Below are 17,693 nucleotides of genomic sequence, written 5' to 3'. Positions count from 1 at the left end.
TTTTTCTGGCACATTATAGTTATGCGACGTTGTAGTTTACTTTTTGCAAACATCTATATTTACCATTATATTACCATCATTATTTCAGCTTCTCTGTGCATGCGAGACTAAATATGCTTATTTGAATCGAAGGTTTGAGAACAATGGGGCTTCTCTGCAATACAGAGTGCAAAACCCTCTGTAACATTTTTTTCTGGGCTGTTTAAATAAAGTTGCTTGAATTGATTTGCCTACCCACAATGTCAAGAGAAAATGCGGTGGCCTTATTCTCACCTCCAGCAGCGTTCGGTTGTTTTGCCCGATGTCATTAAGCGAACGTTTTGGCAGTTCTTCAAACACACTCAAATGCTGCTGAGAGGATCCATCCAGTGTAACTTCTTTTTGTTATCCTCCGTGTCATAATAGTTGATTGTGGACTTTCTGTCCGACTCAGGCCATAAACTTTCACAGACACAAGAAGCCTAACAAGACCCAAGCATGTCTGCTCCAAGACACCGATTCAGTGGCTTCTCTCTGCCTCTCTGTCTGCTTCAGAAAATGAGAGAAGCTTCTCAAAAAAAAAAAAAAAAAAATGTGACTCTACAACAGTAGCCTGTGTGTCCCCAAGGATAGTGAGCTAGTACGGTCTGCCAGTCTATCACACAGGAGCACACTGCTTTTGTGACAAACTGGCAGACTAACATCTTTCATTCCTGTAGCTCCTCTGTGCTCTTCTTCTTCTTCCTAGACAATCCTCACAATAACCTCGGTGGTGAGTGCATGACTACACAGTGCTCCCCATTGCTTTCTGTTGACTCAGTGGTGGATATCAGCGCCTGAACATGCCACATTCATTAAGAAAATGCTTTAAAGGCACACCAGAGAGATGTAAAAACATCACAAAAGGTCAGATTTAATTACTTCTCATTGTACGCCGCACAGGTTTGCAAAGCAAAACGGCAACAAAAAAGAAGAAGAAGGAGAAATATATATATATATATATATATATATATAGATATATATATATATATATATATATATATATATATATATATAGATATATAGATATATATAGATATATATAGATATATATAGATATATATCCTCACAGTCACTAAAATAATTTGCTTTCAGCAGGAACATTATGCTTTGTCAAAGTTTGCCACAGGATAGACTTACATGCAAGCTCTACTTTAAAAGGTGAGCTGCCTGGCCATCCTTAAATCCTTCAGAGGCTGTATCCATTACAGGATCCATGAAAGGTGGGTAAGAGGCAGAGAGCATGGAGGGGCTGCTTCACTGCACACCACACAACCTCTCTTTACACTCAAACTGGCAATTGTTAAATTCACACCCATGTCAGTCTTCTTCACAATTTAGAGCCCTATCAGGCATCTCCTGGTGGACAGAGCTTTCTGCCGTCCACGACGTTTCCAAATGAAATAGCAAAATGTTTCAGCAGTCATTATTTGGCACTCCCCCCACCAACGCGCCCTTTATTACACAGCCTTAAAGATTCATGAAGAGAACGCGCATTCAAATAAGCTTAATATCCATCCTGCTTCATACTAGTAACAACGCGGAGGGCAGAGGGAAGTGAATCATAGTGCCCCAGTGACTTGGAATTGCTGCGATATGCAAATGTGTGAGCTGGTGCAATAGATTATTCAAATGCATGAATGCTTTGCCTTTGGGGTCACCCTACTGCAGAGCCGTGGTCACTCCCCGTGTGTAATAAACCCCTTGTGATGTGTTTCCTCTCCGGATTCTGGGGAGTAATGACCGTGTTCAGACATATGGGTGACACAGTCTAGCCGGTGGTCGTGTAGACCACCCACATACCAACGGATGAGTGGTTACTTGACATCCTACCTAACAACCCCCCCCCCCCCCCCCCCCCCTCCTAAGACCACTGGAAATAAAATTGATTTTGAAATGTAAATAAAAAATGTTTTTAATTGTTTTTTTTTTCTTTACATTCTGGTTGATCAGAAAATACGTCTGGGGAAATTTAAAAAAACGTAAAAACAAAGCTAAAATTATTGCGCGAACCTGCAAATATTTCATCATTTTGCTTATTATTTCCAAGCATCCCTGGAGAAAAATCTCTTGTTTGAAACTGGAACACAGATTTACTGAAGAGAAGAAAGGTTAAGAGTTGTGGTTTGCGTGAAGCTTTGAAGCAGTTATGCCTTCCACTCTTAAATGCATTGATGTTTGGCAAAACAAGCCAGATTTATAATGCACAGTGTTCGTTTCTAGCTTTATTTACAAGATGTATCCTGGAGTTTACAGGTAGTATCTCTAGTCGCTGTTTTATACCGAACATTATTAGACTGTGTGTGTCGTACACAAGTCATGAAATCGCTATAAAATCTTCTAAAACAGCACGCTTTTTATCCAGAATTTATTTAAAATTAACAATGGTTAAATATGAGCATAAAGTAATCTGGTTTGTGTGCATTAGTGGTGCCATGGGTTTATGAGCCTCACATATGCAGGGAGCAGGAATGGAAAAAAAGCAAAAAGAAAAGAGATGAATAATAAATAGTGAAGACAAAACGGTCCTCTGACTCTGACTGGTCAAGGTTTCCTTTTGTTCTCAAGTTAAATCATCTTTTGAATATCTTGAACACAAAAGATTTGAGAGGAGATTGGAAGGTTAGAAACTTGTGGATTGGCTTCCTCGGGCTTCCTTTGGCTGTCAGCGCCAAGCAAGCTTGCGCTTATGAAAGAATCTTCGTTCCTTTTTTTAAAAAAAGAAAAAAAAAACAGGCAAAATAATTCTTGAAGCAGCCCTGCACACTCCTTTCATGCAACAGTTGGCACTGTAGTTGTTAGCAAATATTACTCTAACAAGAGTATAAGTGCATTCATCGAGGGCTTTTTTGAGCCTTGTAAATAGCATTGTCAACAGCAATCACAGAAATGAAAACCCACTTTTCGTGCAGAAGAAAGAATCTCTCCGGGGTCCATCATTTTCTTTTGCAGACTTTTCAAACACTGGCACACTTGAAATCATGTTTATGAACATTGCTCATAAGATTAATACAAAAAGAAAATTCAAGCCTTTTTCACAAAAAAGAAGAATAGTTGGACTTCTCCTTAAAGTTTTTCAATAAGAGTAGAAAACTTTCACCCACCTCTCCTCCATGATTCAAAGTGCCAAAGTGTGAGGTAAGTCAGGTAAATTTTGCATGCTATTTGTTAAATTAGCAGCTAATAAGAAACCATGCCCCACTGCGGTTTGATCCATCTGCCACCGATCTAAGGCGGCAACTGCTAATTGCTAACGCCCACACGAGCATCAGGCAGGCGTATTGATTCGTCATTCTCACATCTCAAACATCTTGAATGACACTGAGAAGCCAGTTGCAACAGACCAGGGTTTTACAGGGCACCATATTGCTGGGGGGGGGGAACTAACTGGGGCCGTGCAGTTACTGCTGTGCTTGCACTAAAAAACTCCTTGGACTGTAACATATAAGGACAAGGGACAGGTGGCTAAAGCGAGGAAGGATGAAAAGTACATCACCGGCAGATATAATTAAACCTGTGGTTTTAAAAAGCAAAGATTAAGTGTATTTAATGGATCAATAACGATGGACAGACAAGACAAAGAAGATTAATCAAAGTGCTCAGAAAATAGAGCACTTGGGCAAGCAATTAATATGTCAAGGGAACCTCGCAGGGACAAAAAAAATCAGTAAAAATAAATGTAAAAACGAACGGCTTTGAGGGCTATTACTTAGGATTATCACCATTGATTTTGTCTATAGCTGCGTGCGTGTTTGATGTTAATATCCATATTGATTCACCACTTTTTAGGAGCTTTTGATAGACACCACTCACACATTCCCCCTCATAAAACTTTCAGATTTAGATTTCATTACAATGTCCAGACCGTTCCCTCATTTCCTCAAGGAAGGTTATGAACATCGATCTGCCCTAGGTAGAAAGCATAAGTTCAGCACATGCTTTGGTGAAGTGTGTCTCAACTTTTATATTAGCGTAATAGTGCATCAAAAACAACAGGGACTGGAAGCCCCCAAGTCAATATGGCTGCCGGCCAGGACAAGCTAATTTCTTTGGCTTTGCTTCAGATGTTTTGCATAACATGACTTATACTGACTGACAAAAAGTAGGAAGAAGAGGCACAGACAGAGGCAGGAATGGAAGTAGAGCTTACCGTGCATAATAACCCATGCATATCAGCGAGCCAGAGCTGAGCTGTACTGTACAGGATGTACAGTGCTGTGTATTTATTTCGGTCACGCATTTAAAGCAACCACAAGCCTTCATTACCTAATGATGACAGATAATGGTAACAAGAATAAATTAAAGGCTTCCTGTCTTTTCCATTTTGATCAGGGCTGTTGTTGTTGACTGTGGTTTTATATGCCGGACCCTCAGGACTCACAGACTCAATCTCATGCAGCCAGCTTTGTTCCTGGCTCTACTGAAGCAGAAAAGGTGGACTCTTACTGGAAATCTCCAGGCTTTTCTCCTTGCGATGGTCTCCTCCTTCCTCTGTGTTCAATTTCACTCCACTTGACTAACACATTTCTAGACATTTACAGTAAGAAATTAGCAAATCAAGCAGCAGTGACATCTTAGACGGCTGTTTAAAACTCCCTTTTCTCTCCCAGCTCTATTGATTGCAGTGTAAAATACACAGGACACACTCCTCAAGATTCTATTACAATCTGTTTCATCGTGTATAATTTCAACAGATTGGATGATTTCTTCTTCCTCTTTTAAAAAAGAAAGAAAACCTATTTTGTATAATTCTACCTCAAGTGTCAAATTATCCTGCCTGACAAAGAAAAAAATATCTTAAAATGACTGGTGCACTTAACTTGAAAATGTTTTCATTTTGACACCATCTGCACTTACAATATGAATAACGGCGTGCTCCCCCCCCCCCCCCCCACCCCCCCCACCCCACACACACACATCTCTATCAGAAATTTCTTGTTATTGCCACTTAACAGTAACTTTATGGACAAACGAGAAGCTACTGCATCATCCAGTTCCCCTTTTCTTTTTCTTTTCTTGACAACTACACCTCTCTATAACCGTCTGCACAAAGATCCTTTCCTAATCGAGCACTAAAGAATAAAAAAAAAAAAAAACAGATAGCATAGCAAAAAATGATGGAGGATCTGTAAACCTGGTACCTATTTGCTTGTCATCATGATGCATGCAGAGGCAGCTGCAAACATCCATCCATCCATCCCTGATCCATTCATCCAAAAGCTATGCCTGCTTTACCCTGGGAAGGGATGGAGTTTATCCCAGGTGGCCAGAGGATAAACTTGTCAACATACTGTAGTCAATCTTTAAATTATTGTTGTTTTTAAAGCAATAAAAATATCATTACAGTATAGGTGACTTCTTAATAATAAAAATAATTGTCTAACTGTAACTGCCACCCATGGTAACTTTGCTTTTATCCATATTAAGCACTTTGCAGTGATTAATATGGCCTTTATCAACGTTAAAGAACCAGCCAACATCTTATGACCACACTAATGGTCCAAATAAACTTCTATTCATTTCTGAGTGGAACAGTGAAGGTAACCTGATAGGATGAGCCACAAAAACTGCATCTTACATTACGATTAGGCTCAATCTTGTTAGACAGGGCCTTGTGCTTCTTCTGGTGTTTTTTTCCTTGTCTTTCCACCCAATCAGCTGCAGTGCATTTATCTGCAGAGCCTCCTAAAAAACATCTGCTACAGAGCAAAATATGGGGGTACTAAGAGGAGTTTTGAAGTCCATCCATCCATTTTCTTGACTGCTTATTCATTTCAGGATTGCAGGGAGTTTTGAATGGGATATCTGACGTATGTGAAAAGATAATGGACACAAGCTTTGTGCGTGAGCAGTGTATCAGCAGATGGTGGTTACTGTAATCCACTTGTGTGAAAGAATGAGGCATCATTTCCTTAGAGTCTGTTTGGGTCTATGTCTCTTTTCTATCTTTTGGATCAAACACTCTTTTTACCTCCTCTGTTACTCTCAATAAGCCACTGAAATCTTGGCAACATCACGGCAGATGTAAATACTGCTAAAGTAAGTCATGTGGTCATTTTTGTGCATCCACTACTCTTTAGATGTCGCTGTCCAAACACAGTTTCCTTCTCTTGATGTGTTGCTCTCCGTTTTGTGGAGTGGTCAGGTTGCAATCCTGTCTAGACGACTTCAGCTGTGATTTTGTTACACGAGTAACAGATTAAAACTATTGTTGGTGATCTGAATATCACACATTGTTAATAACACAGTTTGTGTAGCTGTTAGTAGATGTGTGGATATTTGTAAATGCTTATTAAAGCTTCTCTTCTGTTATTAGTGTATAAACACCAAATAAATGAATGAACGGGTAACCAAATTTCACTTTATGTAATACTATTAACATGTTCGTATACCTCGAAAGTGAGAAACTCAGTGTTAACTTACTGAGATGCTCGCACTATGAATCAAAAGACATTGATAAATTAATAAACTAAATTTCAAAATATCCTTATATCAGTTTATAGCTCAGATACACTGAATTAAAAGTCATCTGACATACATTTAATAACATATATTTAACTATGGTTGTGTTCAATATATGCCATTCCGTTAAGATCAACACGGTGTAATGCATCAGATGTTGCTGCATAAAAAGCAGATGGAAAACAATTTAATTATCAATACCCCTAATGGCCTTAGATTATGAAATAAGCTCATTTTACAAGACAGAAAAAGCTGATATTTTCAAGTAAATATGCTAAATTGACTTTTATGAGCTTGTGTGAGGCTCTCTGACCTCTGTGGCATTTACTGTATTGTCCTACTAGGCAATTTCCAGCCATCTGGTACTCCAGGCAAGTTCAAGTAAATGTTAAGATGTACTGTATTTGCAACTATTATCTGCTAGCCTGTCTCGCAGCACATAATTCCTCTCCGTGCTCCCTCATGACAATAATTTAAAAAACAAAATATGAACATGAGATGGTGAAACGTGGAACTGAAATGGATTCTGCCATTTGAAAGAGTGACGAACAACATCTCTGTTAATTCACATACATCATACACTACAGCAGCGGCAGATGTGTAGGGGCATAATTACACACAATAACTGCAGTTATTTATTATTCAAAGTCAGCAGTGTAAACATGTTCATAGACCCCTCAGCCTAGCACTCCCTACCCCAACCTCCTGCTGTTGTTGTTGCTGCCGCCGCTTCAGCTGCCGTTGTTCCCGCTGCTTTGTCTTGTTGCTCCATTCGCCATTCCTGCTTCCTTTCACCCTCAGCTTGTTCTACCTTTCTCCCACTCCCCCCCCCACTTCCTCTCCAATTCATTGTGAAGCCAGATGTTATTTTACAGCATGAGCGCAGACGAAATATTAAAAAAAAGACTGGAAGTTGGGAAACTTCTCATCATGGAGGGAAAATGTAGAAGTTTAGCGACACAATGGAGAATTTTGTCTGTTTTTAAACCAGAGAACAGAAGCAGCCTTTAATTTTAAGAAATGCAGCAGCGGGTGGGGAGGGGGGGATAAAATAAATTAAAAAAAAAAAAAAAAAAAACGTCTTTGAAGATCCCACTGAATTCCTGATGCATTATTGACCTCTAGTGGACGACGTTTATATGAGGAATAAATTGTGTGAACAGCAGCAGTGTTAACCACATTAATTATATGACACTTGACCAGATCAGTGTTTATCAAGTGACTCCAACATGGACTCAATTAACTGCAGAGGACCATCATCTCCACTGATAAGAACCTTAGATTAAATTCACCCATTTCCATCGGATTGGTACAGAGATAAACAGCGACTGGAAATCCAGCCAATAAGCCTTCAGCTCTAAGGCTGAATGCTCCCCATGTGTTATATTATACAAATGGAAAGCCATAAGCAAACCATGTGCAAATTATGCAAGTATTCAAAATTATAACCATTTCATCCTTCAGTTGATGACTTACTTTGAATCTATATGTAAAATCTGCAGCCAGTCAAAAATCCAGCACTCACATTAAGAAAACCGAGTACAGCAAAGAGATTTTTATTCTGACAAAGGTGTGAAAGAGCTTTTCTTGTTCCATTTTGCAGCGGACTTGAAATTCAGTATAAACGATCATCAAGCACCTTCACTTCTTCTCTATTGGAGCGTCATCCCTCACCACTGGGAATATTTCTATTTCCTTGATGATCCGTTTAGCAATAGTCTCATTGTTTGCTGAAATCATCCTCCGAGACATTAGATCGAATGGTTCCCCTATATTGTCAAAACAAAGCCTTTATTGAGAAGGACTCCTGCAGTCAGTGTTTTCAACAAGTAACATATTGCTTTTTTAATGATATTCATTAACACTCATTTCCAAGCACATATGCTTCATAACCAGCTGTTTGAGAAGATTTTTAGAAATCATACAAACCATCAACATCCAGGAGGATTCCTCCAGCTTCTTTGACTATAACTGCACCAGCGGCAATATCCCAGCAGTGGATCCCGATCTCAAAGAGAGCCTCAACTGCCCCGGTCGCCACAAGACACATGTTTGTAGCAGCTGTTCCTGACCCACGTAGCCTGTCAGGACAAAAAAAAAAAAAATCAAAGGGATACTGGGAATTGCAGTAGCAGTGAGGAAAACATACCACCGGTCAACAACAGCAACTTTGCTGCCAAGTTCAACACTGAGTGACACATGACTCTTCATTTTAAATATGATGAAGCCAAAGTTATGTGGAACAATCCATCATGGTACTTTATATATTTACAGATAAAAAGGGGAAATGCAGGTTTTGTTGCTCTAAAGCAGTTTCATCATCTACCTTGAGTTTGAACTTATTGCATCATTTTAACACATTAAATGTTTTGGTTTCACCCTCTTTACTGTTGGTGTTCCTTGGCATACAGTATGCCTTTCACCACCCTTTACCTTCACTAGCTAGTTAGGAATTTTAAAGTTACTTTGTAAGGTTTAGATAAAGATGGGACTTTGGCTGAAAACACTCCTTTAAAAATCATCCTGTTTAACCTCTGCGATTAAAGCTGAGTCTACAGGTCCTTTACAAACCTCCATATGGGACTTGTCTCACTATTGCTTCATGGCACAGACTTAAAGGACACCTTGTTTATGCGAGATGCCAGCTGCTTAGACAAAAACTAGACTATTTGACACCTAATCAGAGCAGGCTGTATTGATCTGCATACAACAGGCAATACGCCTGTTCCTTTGACAGCAATTTATGCATTTCCCTGTCATGTTGAATATACATAGATTTAAAAAATAAAATAAAATAAAAAATTCAGGCAATTTTGTTGAGTTGTGGCTGCAAAAATCCCTGTGGAAATGACTTTTGACTGCAATGCACAGTATAGCGTTTCAATCCAGGCCCACTTACCCATGCACTGGGATGCAGAGGTTCTTTTGCATTGTGGAGAAGATCTTTGTCACTTTTTCTGGGCTTCTATCAGTTCCATGTTCAGAGATGATTATTGACTGGTTAATGTCTGCAATGAGAGCAAGTCTAACATTCTTAGTATGCAACAGTAGATATACACCTTATTACTAGATTCAGAAGTTTCAGAAAGTGGTACATTGGGAATATTGATAAATCTGGACACAAATGTTCATTTCAAAATGTTGTTCTTAAATCAGGGCACATTTCGTCTTAATTAGAAATTGACCAGTTCTGCTACTTTTGCAGTACATATTAGAATTTGGGGTTTGTTTGTTTGTTTTTTAAAAGCATCTGATTTGGTATTCAAATCAAAACAGGGATACATGAATTTGTATCTCATTTTAATCACCAGTTCGTTCAAAATCATTAAAACAGTGTCCTTAAAACTCATTAATATGCATCAAATTATTCAGTGTTTGAGAAGTCTGTCAACTGTGTCACCCTCGGACAAAACCCCGATAGCTCAGCAACACTCGTCCCCAAAGTGACACAAACACCAAATGTCAATTCCATTAGTAATGTAGCAAGTAATACAAAAAAAAAAGTTTAAGTAAAAATAAATAAATAAGTTGGGGAACGGTTCTAAAGGAATCTTGGATAAGGATGTTAAATCACTCCAGAGTATAATGCAGATTTATGTTTAATTAGTCATCCTTGATAATACCGATGCACAATCCTTTATCAAGCTCAAATTTCCTATTTTCCAAATCAGTTCGATAAAACATTAAAAGTACTGGTAAATAGACTCAAATTTGCTCATGTAGGCAATTTTGTTGGACAATTTTTTAATAAAGAAGGGGGATAAGATTTTACTGGAGAAGTCCATCATGTTACTGCACAACAGGGGGTTAATACGGTGTCCATTTGCCAGTTTTTACATAACAGACTAAACCGTGTGTCATGAGGACATTGTACCTTTCACATCAGACACCTGAATGGGTTCGTCATCACAGAAAGCTCCCTTCCCCCGTCGTGCTTTGTACATCTTGTCCTCCAAGCAGCTGTATACCACACCAAACTCCAACTGAAACAGATTTCATTTTTAAGATTGACTAATCCAGAGATCTGTGCGCATTTTCTCTAATATAGTAGCTTCATTTGACATACCTCCTTATTGACAGCAAATGCAATAGAGACAGCCACAAATGGGAATCTGCAAGCAGTTTCATGTGTATTGCATTAGTTAGTCAGAAAAGCTTAAATAGACACTCTTATCAAAAGTTGTTTGAGCCTAGAAAGTTATATGCATCTTTCCTTACATCACTTAAAAAGCTTACCCATGTACAAAGTTTGTGGTGCTGTCCACTGGGTCTATGATCCATGTAGGTTTGTCAGTCAAGATACATGGCTCGCCTTTGGCAACTGACTCCTCCCCAATGAAACTGCAGAACGAAGCAGCAGTGGATCAGTGAGGAATACCCACATACAACAACAGATATATATATAAATAGGGGATGGTGGGTATGCGTGACTCACCAGTGCGTGCCTTCTCCGAATTCCTCTTTAAGAGACCCGATGATGATTTTCTCAACCCTCTCATCAGTCTTGGTGACGAGGTCCACAGTGGAGCTCTTTGTCATGACTCTGATTTCACTCTCTCCAGCTTTCCTAATTTCCTGATTAAATTAAATTTTGGCACATTGTCAATCCACCTTAAATTGTTTTTTTAAAGAATGCCCATTTCAGCTTTTTAAACATTAGTAGTGTAATGTTTAATGCTGTGTGTACACTTGAAGTTAGTCACCAGACAACAAATGGGTGTTCAAGACATACCGCTCCAGCTTTTCTTGCCACTGCAACAGCAAAGTCATATGCCTTCTGCCATGGATCTTCCATTTTGCTTTTATATGGAGGCTTGCTTAGGAGAGTTTGAAAAAGAAAACCAGCCTGTAAAATTGTTACAGCCAAAAAACATTAGAGCATCCACAAGGCAGAGCTAAACAATGCAACAAATGTCCAAGTTATTTTGTCCATCCTCATGGGCATTCACAAAGAATGTGTCACTATCAGAGTAACGCGTTACTGTAATCCAATTACTTTTTTCAAGTAACGAGTAAAGTAAGGGATTACTATTGCAAAAACGGTAATTAGATTACCGTTACTTTCCCGTAGGAACGCTGCGTTACTGCGTTACTAAAACCCTGATGTTTTTTTTTGCGAGAATGTCTCATGACAGTGACATAAGCAAGTGCGATGTTCGTGACAACAGCTGTGTGCAGATCAACAATGGATCATATATCGAGTGCGGGAGAGAGCATGAGCGTGCAGCGTTTAAAGCGTGGAAGTACTGACCTTACTTTGAGTTTGATTCCATAAAAAGTGACAAAAACATTAGTGTCCGTTGTGCGTGGGAAGAAAACGTCTTTTTACAGCGAAAAAAAACCCTAAACTTCCAAGCAAGCACCGAGTGCGCTATGACGTAATGGGAAACTCACAGAGAAACTGCGGATTCTTCAACTGACCGCTGCGGCACACCTGCACCAGGGTAAACCTCCGCCTACCGCAGTCCTGCTTTACAGGTGAAGATAGAGCAACAGGACCGCTGAGTCTTTGACTTTATTTATTTTCTGCTGTGTTTTACTTGCATCTATTTGAAAGACTGAGTGTAAACACAAAAAAATATTTTATTTTATGTTCTGGAATTAAAAGATTAAAACTAATAAAACAAGTTTTAAAAAAAGACTTTTCCATTTGATTACATTTTGTATGATGGATTATGCAGAAAAAGTAGAATTGGGCTGAAAGATCTATCGCTTTATCACCTATTCAGGTTGTAAATCGTGTTTTTAAAAAGTAACTAAGTAACTAAGTAATTAATTACTTTTAAAAATAAGTAATCAGTAAAGTAACGGGATTACTTTTGGGGGGAAGTAATCGGTAATTAGTTACTGATTACTTTTTTCAAGTAACTTGACCAACACTGGTCACTATACTTAAAGATGATGTTTCAAGTCTCTCTAAAACTTCCAACTTTGCAAAACATTTAAAATGCACATAACCAAAATACAAAAGACACAAAAATTGGAGGTACATATATTCAGAGCGTTGCTATGAAATGTTTAAAGCACAATATCTGAACTGGGAGTTCACACACTTAAGCAAACCACTCTTTTCAAATAACTCCTTTAATTTGTGTTTCAATAACCCAGCTTTCTTTGAGTTACCACCTTTCTGCTGGAGGTGCCTGCTAAATTGTGTTAGAAGGATCAAAGCTGCATTACATCAGCTGCAGCTTAAAGGGTGCTGATTGCCAATTGGACTGCACCATGTTCCTCTGGCATTATGTGGAGAGGAAACACTTTCAAATTTGACAGTAGAGACTTTAATCACAACATCAATTTATTTTCATGTAATACTAGGGAGCAGGATACTGACAGGTTTTGTGGTTATCACAGGTGTTTGAATGGCCCTGTCTTTGTCTCTCCCCTTGTGCACCAGAATGGCCAAATCCACCACTATTTACTGCTTTTTTCCCCCCTTTTGGTTTGTTTAGTGGGTTCAAACTCAGTTTTGTTTTTGGTCTGTCAAACCAATAAAATACTGCTATAAGCCTGCATAATTAGCAAACTGTTTATACAACAGTAGATATTTATTGGTGTAAGACTGAAGTTGTGAGCACTGTTATGCACTAATATCAACAACATCAGACAAATGTGCAGTAGGTGTGCCACATATATTGTACCAAAACATGTCATATGGCTGCTCTTAATGGCTGCTGCAATTAGGCATCACTACCTCATATCACATTTTGGTTTTTTAAATATTAATACATAGATATTGTTGCCTGACCACTTTCACCGTCTCTCTCTCTTTGGCATTGTTTTGGGGGGTTTTCTTCAAAAAAAAAAAAAAGAAAAAACAGAAAAGTGTCCCAGCTAATCCATGCTGCTTCCACCTATCAGAATGTCTGTTTTATAGCACAGTATATCTGTGCTAAGAAGGCTGTAAAAGGAACTGAGCGTATCATTCCTATCATAAATGAAAATTAGTTAGTAATGCACTTAGGGATACATAAATTGCATCACATTTAAATACACTCCCAGCTAAATTGATTTGAGGATTTGCAGACAGCATGCCTGCAGAGAGAACTGCCTGTTACTTAAGGACAAGACAACACCCTTGAGTACATTGTGCCCTGAGGTACTACTGTACTGCAGAACATATAGTGTCTAAGCTCTTCTGCTTCACATGGATTAGATCTACTTCTAAAGTGTGTCCAAGCAGATCAGAGAATGCTTTGTAAAAAAAAATCCAAGAAAAGTTTAATGTGAAGAATTTAAAAAATAAGAAGCCTTACCTTGCGGAGTCAGGTTGCCTCGAGATACTACTGCAAGTTCTTTAGAAAAGCCTAACTTTAAATTGCCTCATTGAAGAGATGAAGCAGCTAAAAAGGCTGGCATGACAAAGTGGGAAAAGTACTGGGACCGCCCTCAGATGGTTCTCACAGCAATCAGAGGAAGAAAACATTCTGTCCCATCTCAGGGAGACCTACAACAACCTGATGGCACATTCACCATAGAGTGAGTGCATCCTTATCCTTAAAAAAGTAAGTGGAAAATTTTGAGTGTCTCCCTAATTCTTGTGGAGTCCCATAGGAAAACACAGCCCGCTGCCATACATTTCTGTGAGTTGTAATCGAATACAGAACAATGCATCCCAGAAAATTCCCACACTCTCAGTCTTGATATTGGATTATAAATTATGACTGATTTTTAGGGCTCGAAATCTTAGGTTGCTTTTTTGGAGGAATCAAAAATTACATTCCAGCTCTGGACTTTTAACACATGATTTGGTATGACAAACAAAGCTTCGCTTAGTTTTATATTTCCTGGCAGTTTCACATCCATTGAGCTTTCTCTTTATGTCCTTTTATTGTATTCCACTGGTGGAAAATAGTTTGAAAGGTCCCCTGGTGAGTCGGTCTCAATTATGTGTGCGTGCATGGCTGTTGTTCAATGTGCCTGCTGGAAGTTGGATAAAGTCTTTACAGTTTCCCCATGAACTGAGTAGAAGTAAACACAACAGATAAACACATCCATAAGCATCAATATTTATGTGTCTAAATGTGTATATCTCAGTCAGATTTTATATCCAACTGTACTGTGAGGCAACTTAAATGTGAAAATACTCTCGTTTTCTGTTGGAATCATCTGTTTGGCACAACAGCTACAAGACGCTCAAAATGTCTAATAAAGTCTACTTAAGTCTGGCAAAACCAGTCTTGACTGTTTAGACTCAGACATGTCATAATACATATCCTATCTATCTTTCAAATACATGCTGCACTCAGGTCCTGAGGCATTACAAAACACTTTTTGTGCTTTTTTTCTTTTTACAAAGTCATAATGCCACTTCTCGCCCTGACAGTGGTCTTGCGTGGAGCAATTCTTTGCAGCAAGACAAATTGTTCAGTTAAATTTTGCACGTCTCAAGGACGTGATGTTGCATCTCTGTCTGCCTTGTGATTTCAAACGTGACGACAATGGAGACATGTGGCTCGTTTATATCTAAGGACAACAACCCCCGACCCTGGGAAAGTGACCTTCTATATACTAAACAGGGCTAGTAAGACATAGCAAAATATGTGCTGTCTTCTACATTGTGTGATATGTCTGCATGAAGCAGAACAGTCGTTTTTTTTCCAGGGCACGTTTCAGCATGATGCTTGACGTTGCCACACCTTCCATAACTTGCGTTCATGGGTGTTGAATATGTTCAGCCTGTTTCTGCAGTTTGCTAATCTGCAAGTCATGACAACATGAGTGGTGACGCAAATGTTTGGAAAAAAAAAACTACATCTGCAAGGATCCTTAAGGTCTTCACATGACAACAGCTTTGTTAAACAATCTGCTTCATCGTCCCCTTGATGAAGTTGTGGATTTGCTACCTCTGTTGAATTAAAACAGTTCAGAGTGGGATATTACATGGTGGGATTTGTTGAAAGTTTTATTTGACTGGGAGCTGTAGGAGAGCAGTTGTCACCCCGATGTCTCCGTTGTGCACTAAATATAAGATGTTCTCAGAAATGTTGGGAGACACACAGACGAAAGTGACAGGACAAGCAAAACAAATACATCAGTCCTGCTGTCTCCCTGGCAGGTCCGTTATGAATAATTTATCCGGGATGATGGATGTTTCGGATGTTTGGTTGCCTTGAATCACAGCTGTAACTGAGGCCTGCCATGAAGGTCAGCGGTGCACCCTGAAAGATGAGGCTTTATCAAGTCACCAAGCCCCTTTTGATCTATCAATAAGACTTCCAGCTGTACTTGGGGACAATGGGGCTCAGTAGTAGGCTCCAGAAAGACAGCATGCTCACAGTTAAATTTTTAACACATTTTCCACCTTAGTAATATGCTACCCTGATGCACATGGCAAAGTAATTGGTGTTGTAGTAATTTGGTAAAATTAGTAATTCTACCTCATGATGATGCTCAGTGGATGGATTACTGCCCCCAGAGACCTGCTCACTTATCCATCCAATATAATACCAATAAGGAAATGATTTCAGTTCATTTTATAGCACCCAGAATATATGAACCACATCGTATGGGAATCTGTCAAATAGTTGGTGGGATTTTTTATACCTGTTGATGGTGCAATAGGAGTGAAACTCTGAGGATTACTAAAGGTATATTCTTCTGGGAACTGTGAGCAGTTCTTCAAAATACTTTATATTTTAGTTTTGTCCAAAGTGGTAAAGGAACTGATGACATTATTCCACTTTTTCAATTCAGGTGTTGGGGGGGAGGCTGTAACTATCCCAGCTGCCATAGGGTGAGAGGTAGGGTACAAACTGGACAGTTCACCAGTCTGTCTCAGTGCTAACGCACAGAGACCAACAGCCACACTCACATTCACCCCTACATCCAGTTTAGAATTAGACTTAACTTAACCCCATGTCTTTAAACTCCGGGAGGAAGCTGGAGTACCCAGATAGATCCTACACAGACATGGCGAGAGCTGGATTCAAACCCAGGACCTTCCTTTTGTGATATGATAGTGCTAACTGCTGCCCACAAAAAATATAAGTATAAAATATAAAAAATGAACCATATAGTAATTCAGTGTTATCATAGGTTCAGATTCCTTTAGTATTTCCATGTACTGAGCTACTTTTTACAAGCAACTTTAGAAATTCAAATTAGCATGGTAGTAGAGCTACCACTAGAGCAGCGGTCCCCAACCTTTTTTGCGCCACGGACCGGTTTATGTCCGACAATATTTTCACGGACCGGCCTTTAAGGTGTCGCAGATAAATACAACCAAATAAAACTAGTACCGGTACCGAAAAAAGAAGATTTATTCATAACACACGTGAAACGACCCAGAAAAAATGAGTAAACGACAAAAACGATAACAAAATAATGCTAAAAACCGATAAAAACCCTGAAAACCACACATTTCACACCCGAACCTCAACTCTCGTGGCCCGGTACCAAACGACTCACGGACCGGTACTAGTCCGTAGCCCGGGGGTTGGGGACCGCTGCACTAGAGTATCTTTAGCGCAGCAAAGCACATTTTCTTTGACTGTAAAAGGCAAAAATTAGGCCATTAAAACATGAACAAGTATTGTATGCTGTCAGCTGGACTTTTGTAAATGTTAAGGATTTCCTGTGAAGTGAGAAGAAATAAGCTACAAATTAAATGTACAGTCAGGGAAGCCAAGATCTAGATTGTTCTTCATCACTTGATTGGAATTTGCAGGCCAGCAGGAGGGCTGCCTCCAATTTCCCTTCTCTGAACAGCAGAGCAGTAGGAGGCTAGAGACCAGTGGTTTATATTGCAGCAAGTGGGAATTCTTCCTGATGGAGGGCTGCGGGGTGTCTGTTAGGTTGCCATTATTCCTACAGGGATCTGCTAAGTGGACTTGCATTGCACGGTCTATCATCCAAATAACTGTGACTGAAAGTGCTTCACATACCCAAATGGTACACAGTATCCATCATGTGATGATGAACTAGCATGAGTTGGTGCTTTTAGCTCTGAGAGGATGTACTTAAAACAAAGCAGTGATTTAAGCTAATGCCAATATGTAAAGATAATAATTTATGATCTTAGTCTATGACATAAACATAGCTGTGGTTATCAGGTTAATATTCAGTTAAAGTATGTGGAAATTAAAAAATATGGACATTGCAGTTGTACTCCAATTTTCTCCCAGTGCTGGCTAAGGAAGCCACCAACCCCCATCACCATGGCTGGAAACCCAGTTAGATGAATGGGTGAATGAATAGATGGATAGGTGTGT

The 17,693-nt window shown here is 39.2% G+C and overlaps 1 protein-coding gene across 7 annotated transcripts; it reads right to left on the bottom strand.

Annotated features, from left to right (window-relative positions):
* Nucleotides 1–7,940: 7,940 nt before the first annotated feature.
* On the bottom strand, nucleotides 7,941–13,875 carry LOC146567175 (inositol monophosphatase 1-like). 7 transcript variants are annotated; one of them, XM_085286840.1, is made up of 10 exons: nucleotides 13,737–13,772; nucleotides 11,875–11,947; nucleotides 11,213–11,297; nucleotides 10,916–11,055; nucleotides 10,717–10,821; nucleotides 10,547–10,592; nucleotides 10,355–10,463; nucleotides 9,380–9,488; nucleotides 8,410–8,561; nucleotides 7,942–8,249 (listed from the first exon to the last, which is right to left on the bottom strand). In XM_085286840.1, exons 3-10 carry the CDS (start codon nucleotides 11,273–11,275, stop codon nucleotides 8,122–8,124), a joined length of 852 nt encoding a protein of 283 aa, XP_085142966.1. In that variant the 5' UTR covers nucleotides 11,276–11,297; nucleotides 11,875–11,947; nucleotides 13,737–13,772; the 3' UTR covers nucleotides 7,942–8,121. The 7 variants fall into 7 exon arrangements, with proteins under 7 accessions (XP_085142968.1, XP_085142966.1, XP_085142962.1 ...); XM_085286842.1 differs by lacking the exon at nucleotides 13,737–13,772 and having other exon boundaries at nucleotides 7,941–8,249; nucleotides 11,213–11,293; nucleotides 11,875–11,888; XM_085286836.1 differs by lacking the exon at nucleotides 11,875–11,947 and having other exon boundaries at nucleotides 13,737–13,875.
* Nucleotides 13,876–17,693: the final 3,818 nt, after the last annotated feature.

The sequence above is a fragment of the Mchenga conophoros genome, linkage group LG9 (assembly GCF_057382185.1).
Source record: "Mchenga conophoros isolate Kocher_MC1m ecotype Shallow Benthic linkage group LG9, M_conophoros_male_GT1.1, whole genome shotgun sequence".
Classification (NCBI taxonomy): domain Eukaryota; kingdom Metazoa; phylum Chordata; class Actinopteri; order Cichliformes; family Cichlidae; genus Mchenga; species Mchenga conophoros.
The sequence above is the reverse complement of the archived record's forward strand: the minus strand, read 5'-3'. Positions and strand labels throughout refer to the sequence as shown.

What these genes read in the sequence shown, in the direction of transcription:
- LOC146567175 (XM_085286836.1), bottom strand. Translation starts at nt 11,275, where the DNA reads ATGGAAGATCCATGGCAGAAGGCATATGACTTTGCTGTTGCAGTGGCA. An exon ending in TGGCAAGAAAAGCTGGAGCG is followed by an intron (nt 11,056 to 11,212) that starts GTATGTCTTGAA and finishes TAATTTAATCAG; the next exon opens with GAAATTAGGAAAGCTGGAGA. An exon ending in CATTTGCTGTCAATAAGGAG is followed by an intron (nt 10,464 to 10,546) that starts GTATGTCAAATG and finishes AATCTGTTTCAG; the next exon opens with TTGGAGTTTGGTGTGGTATA.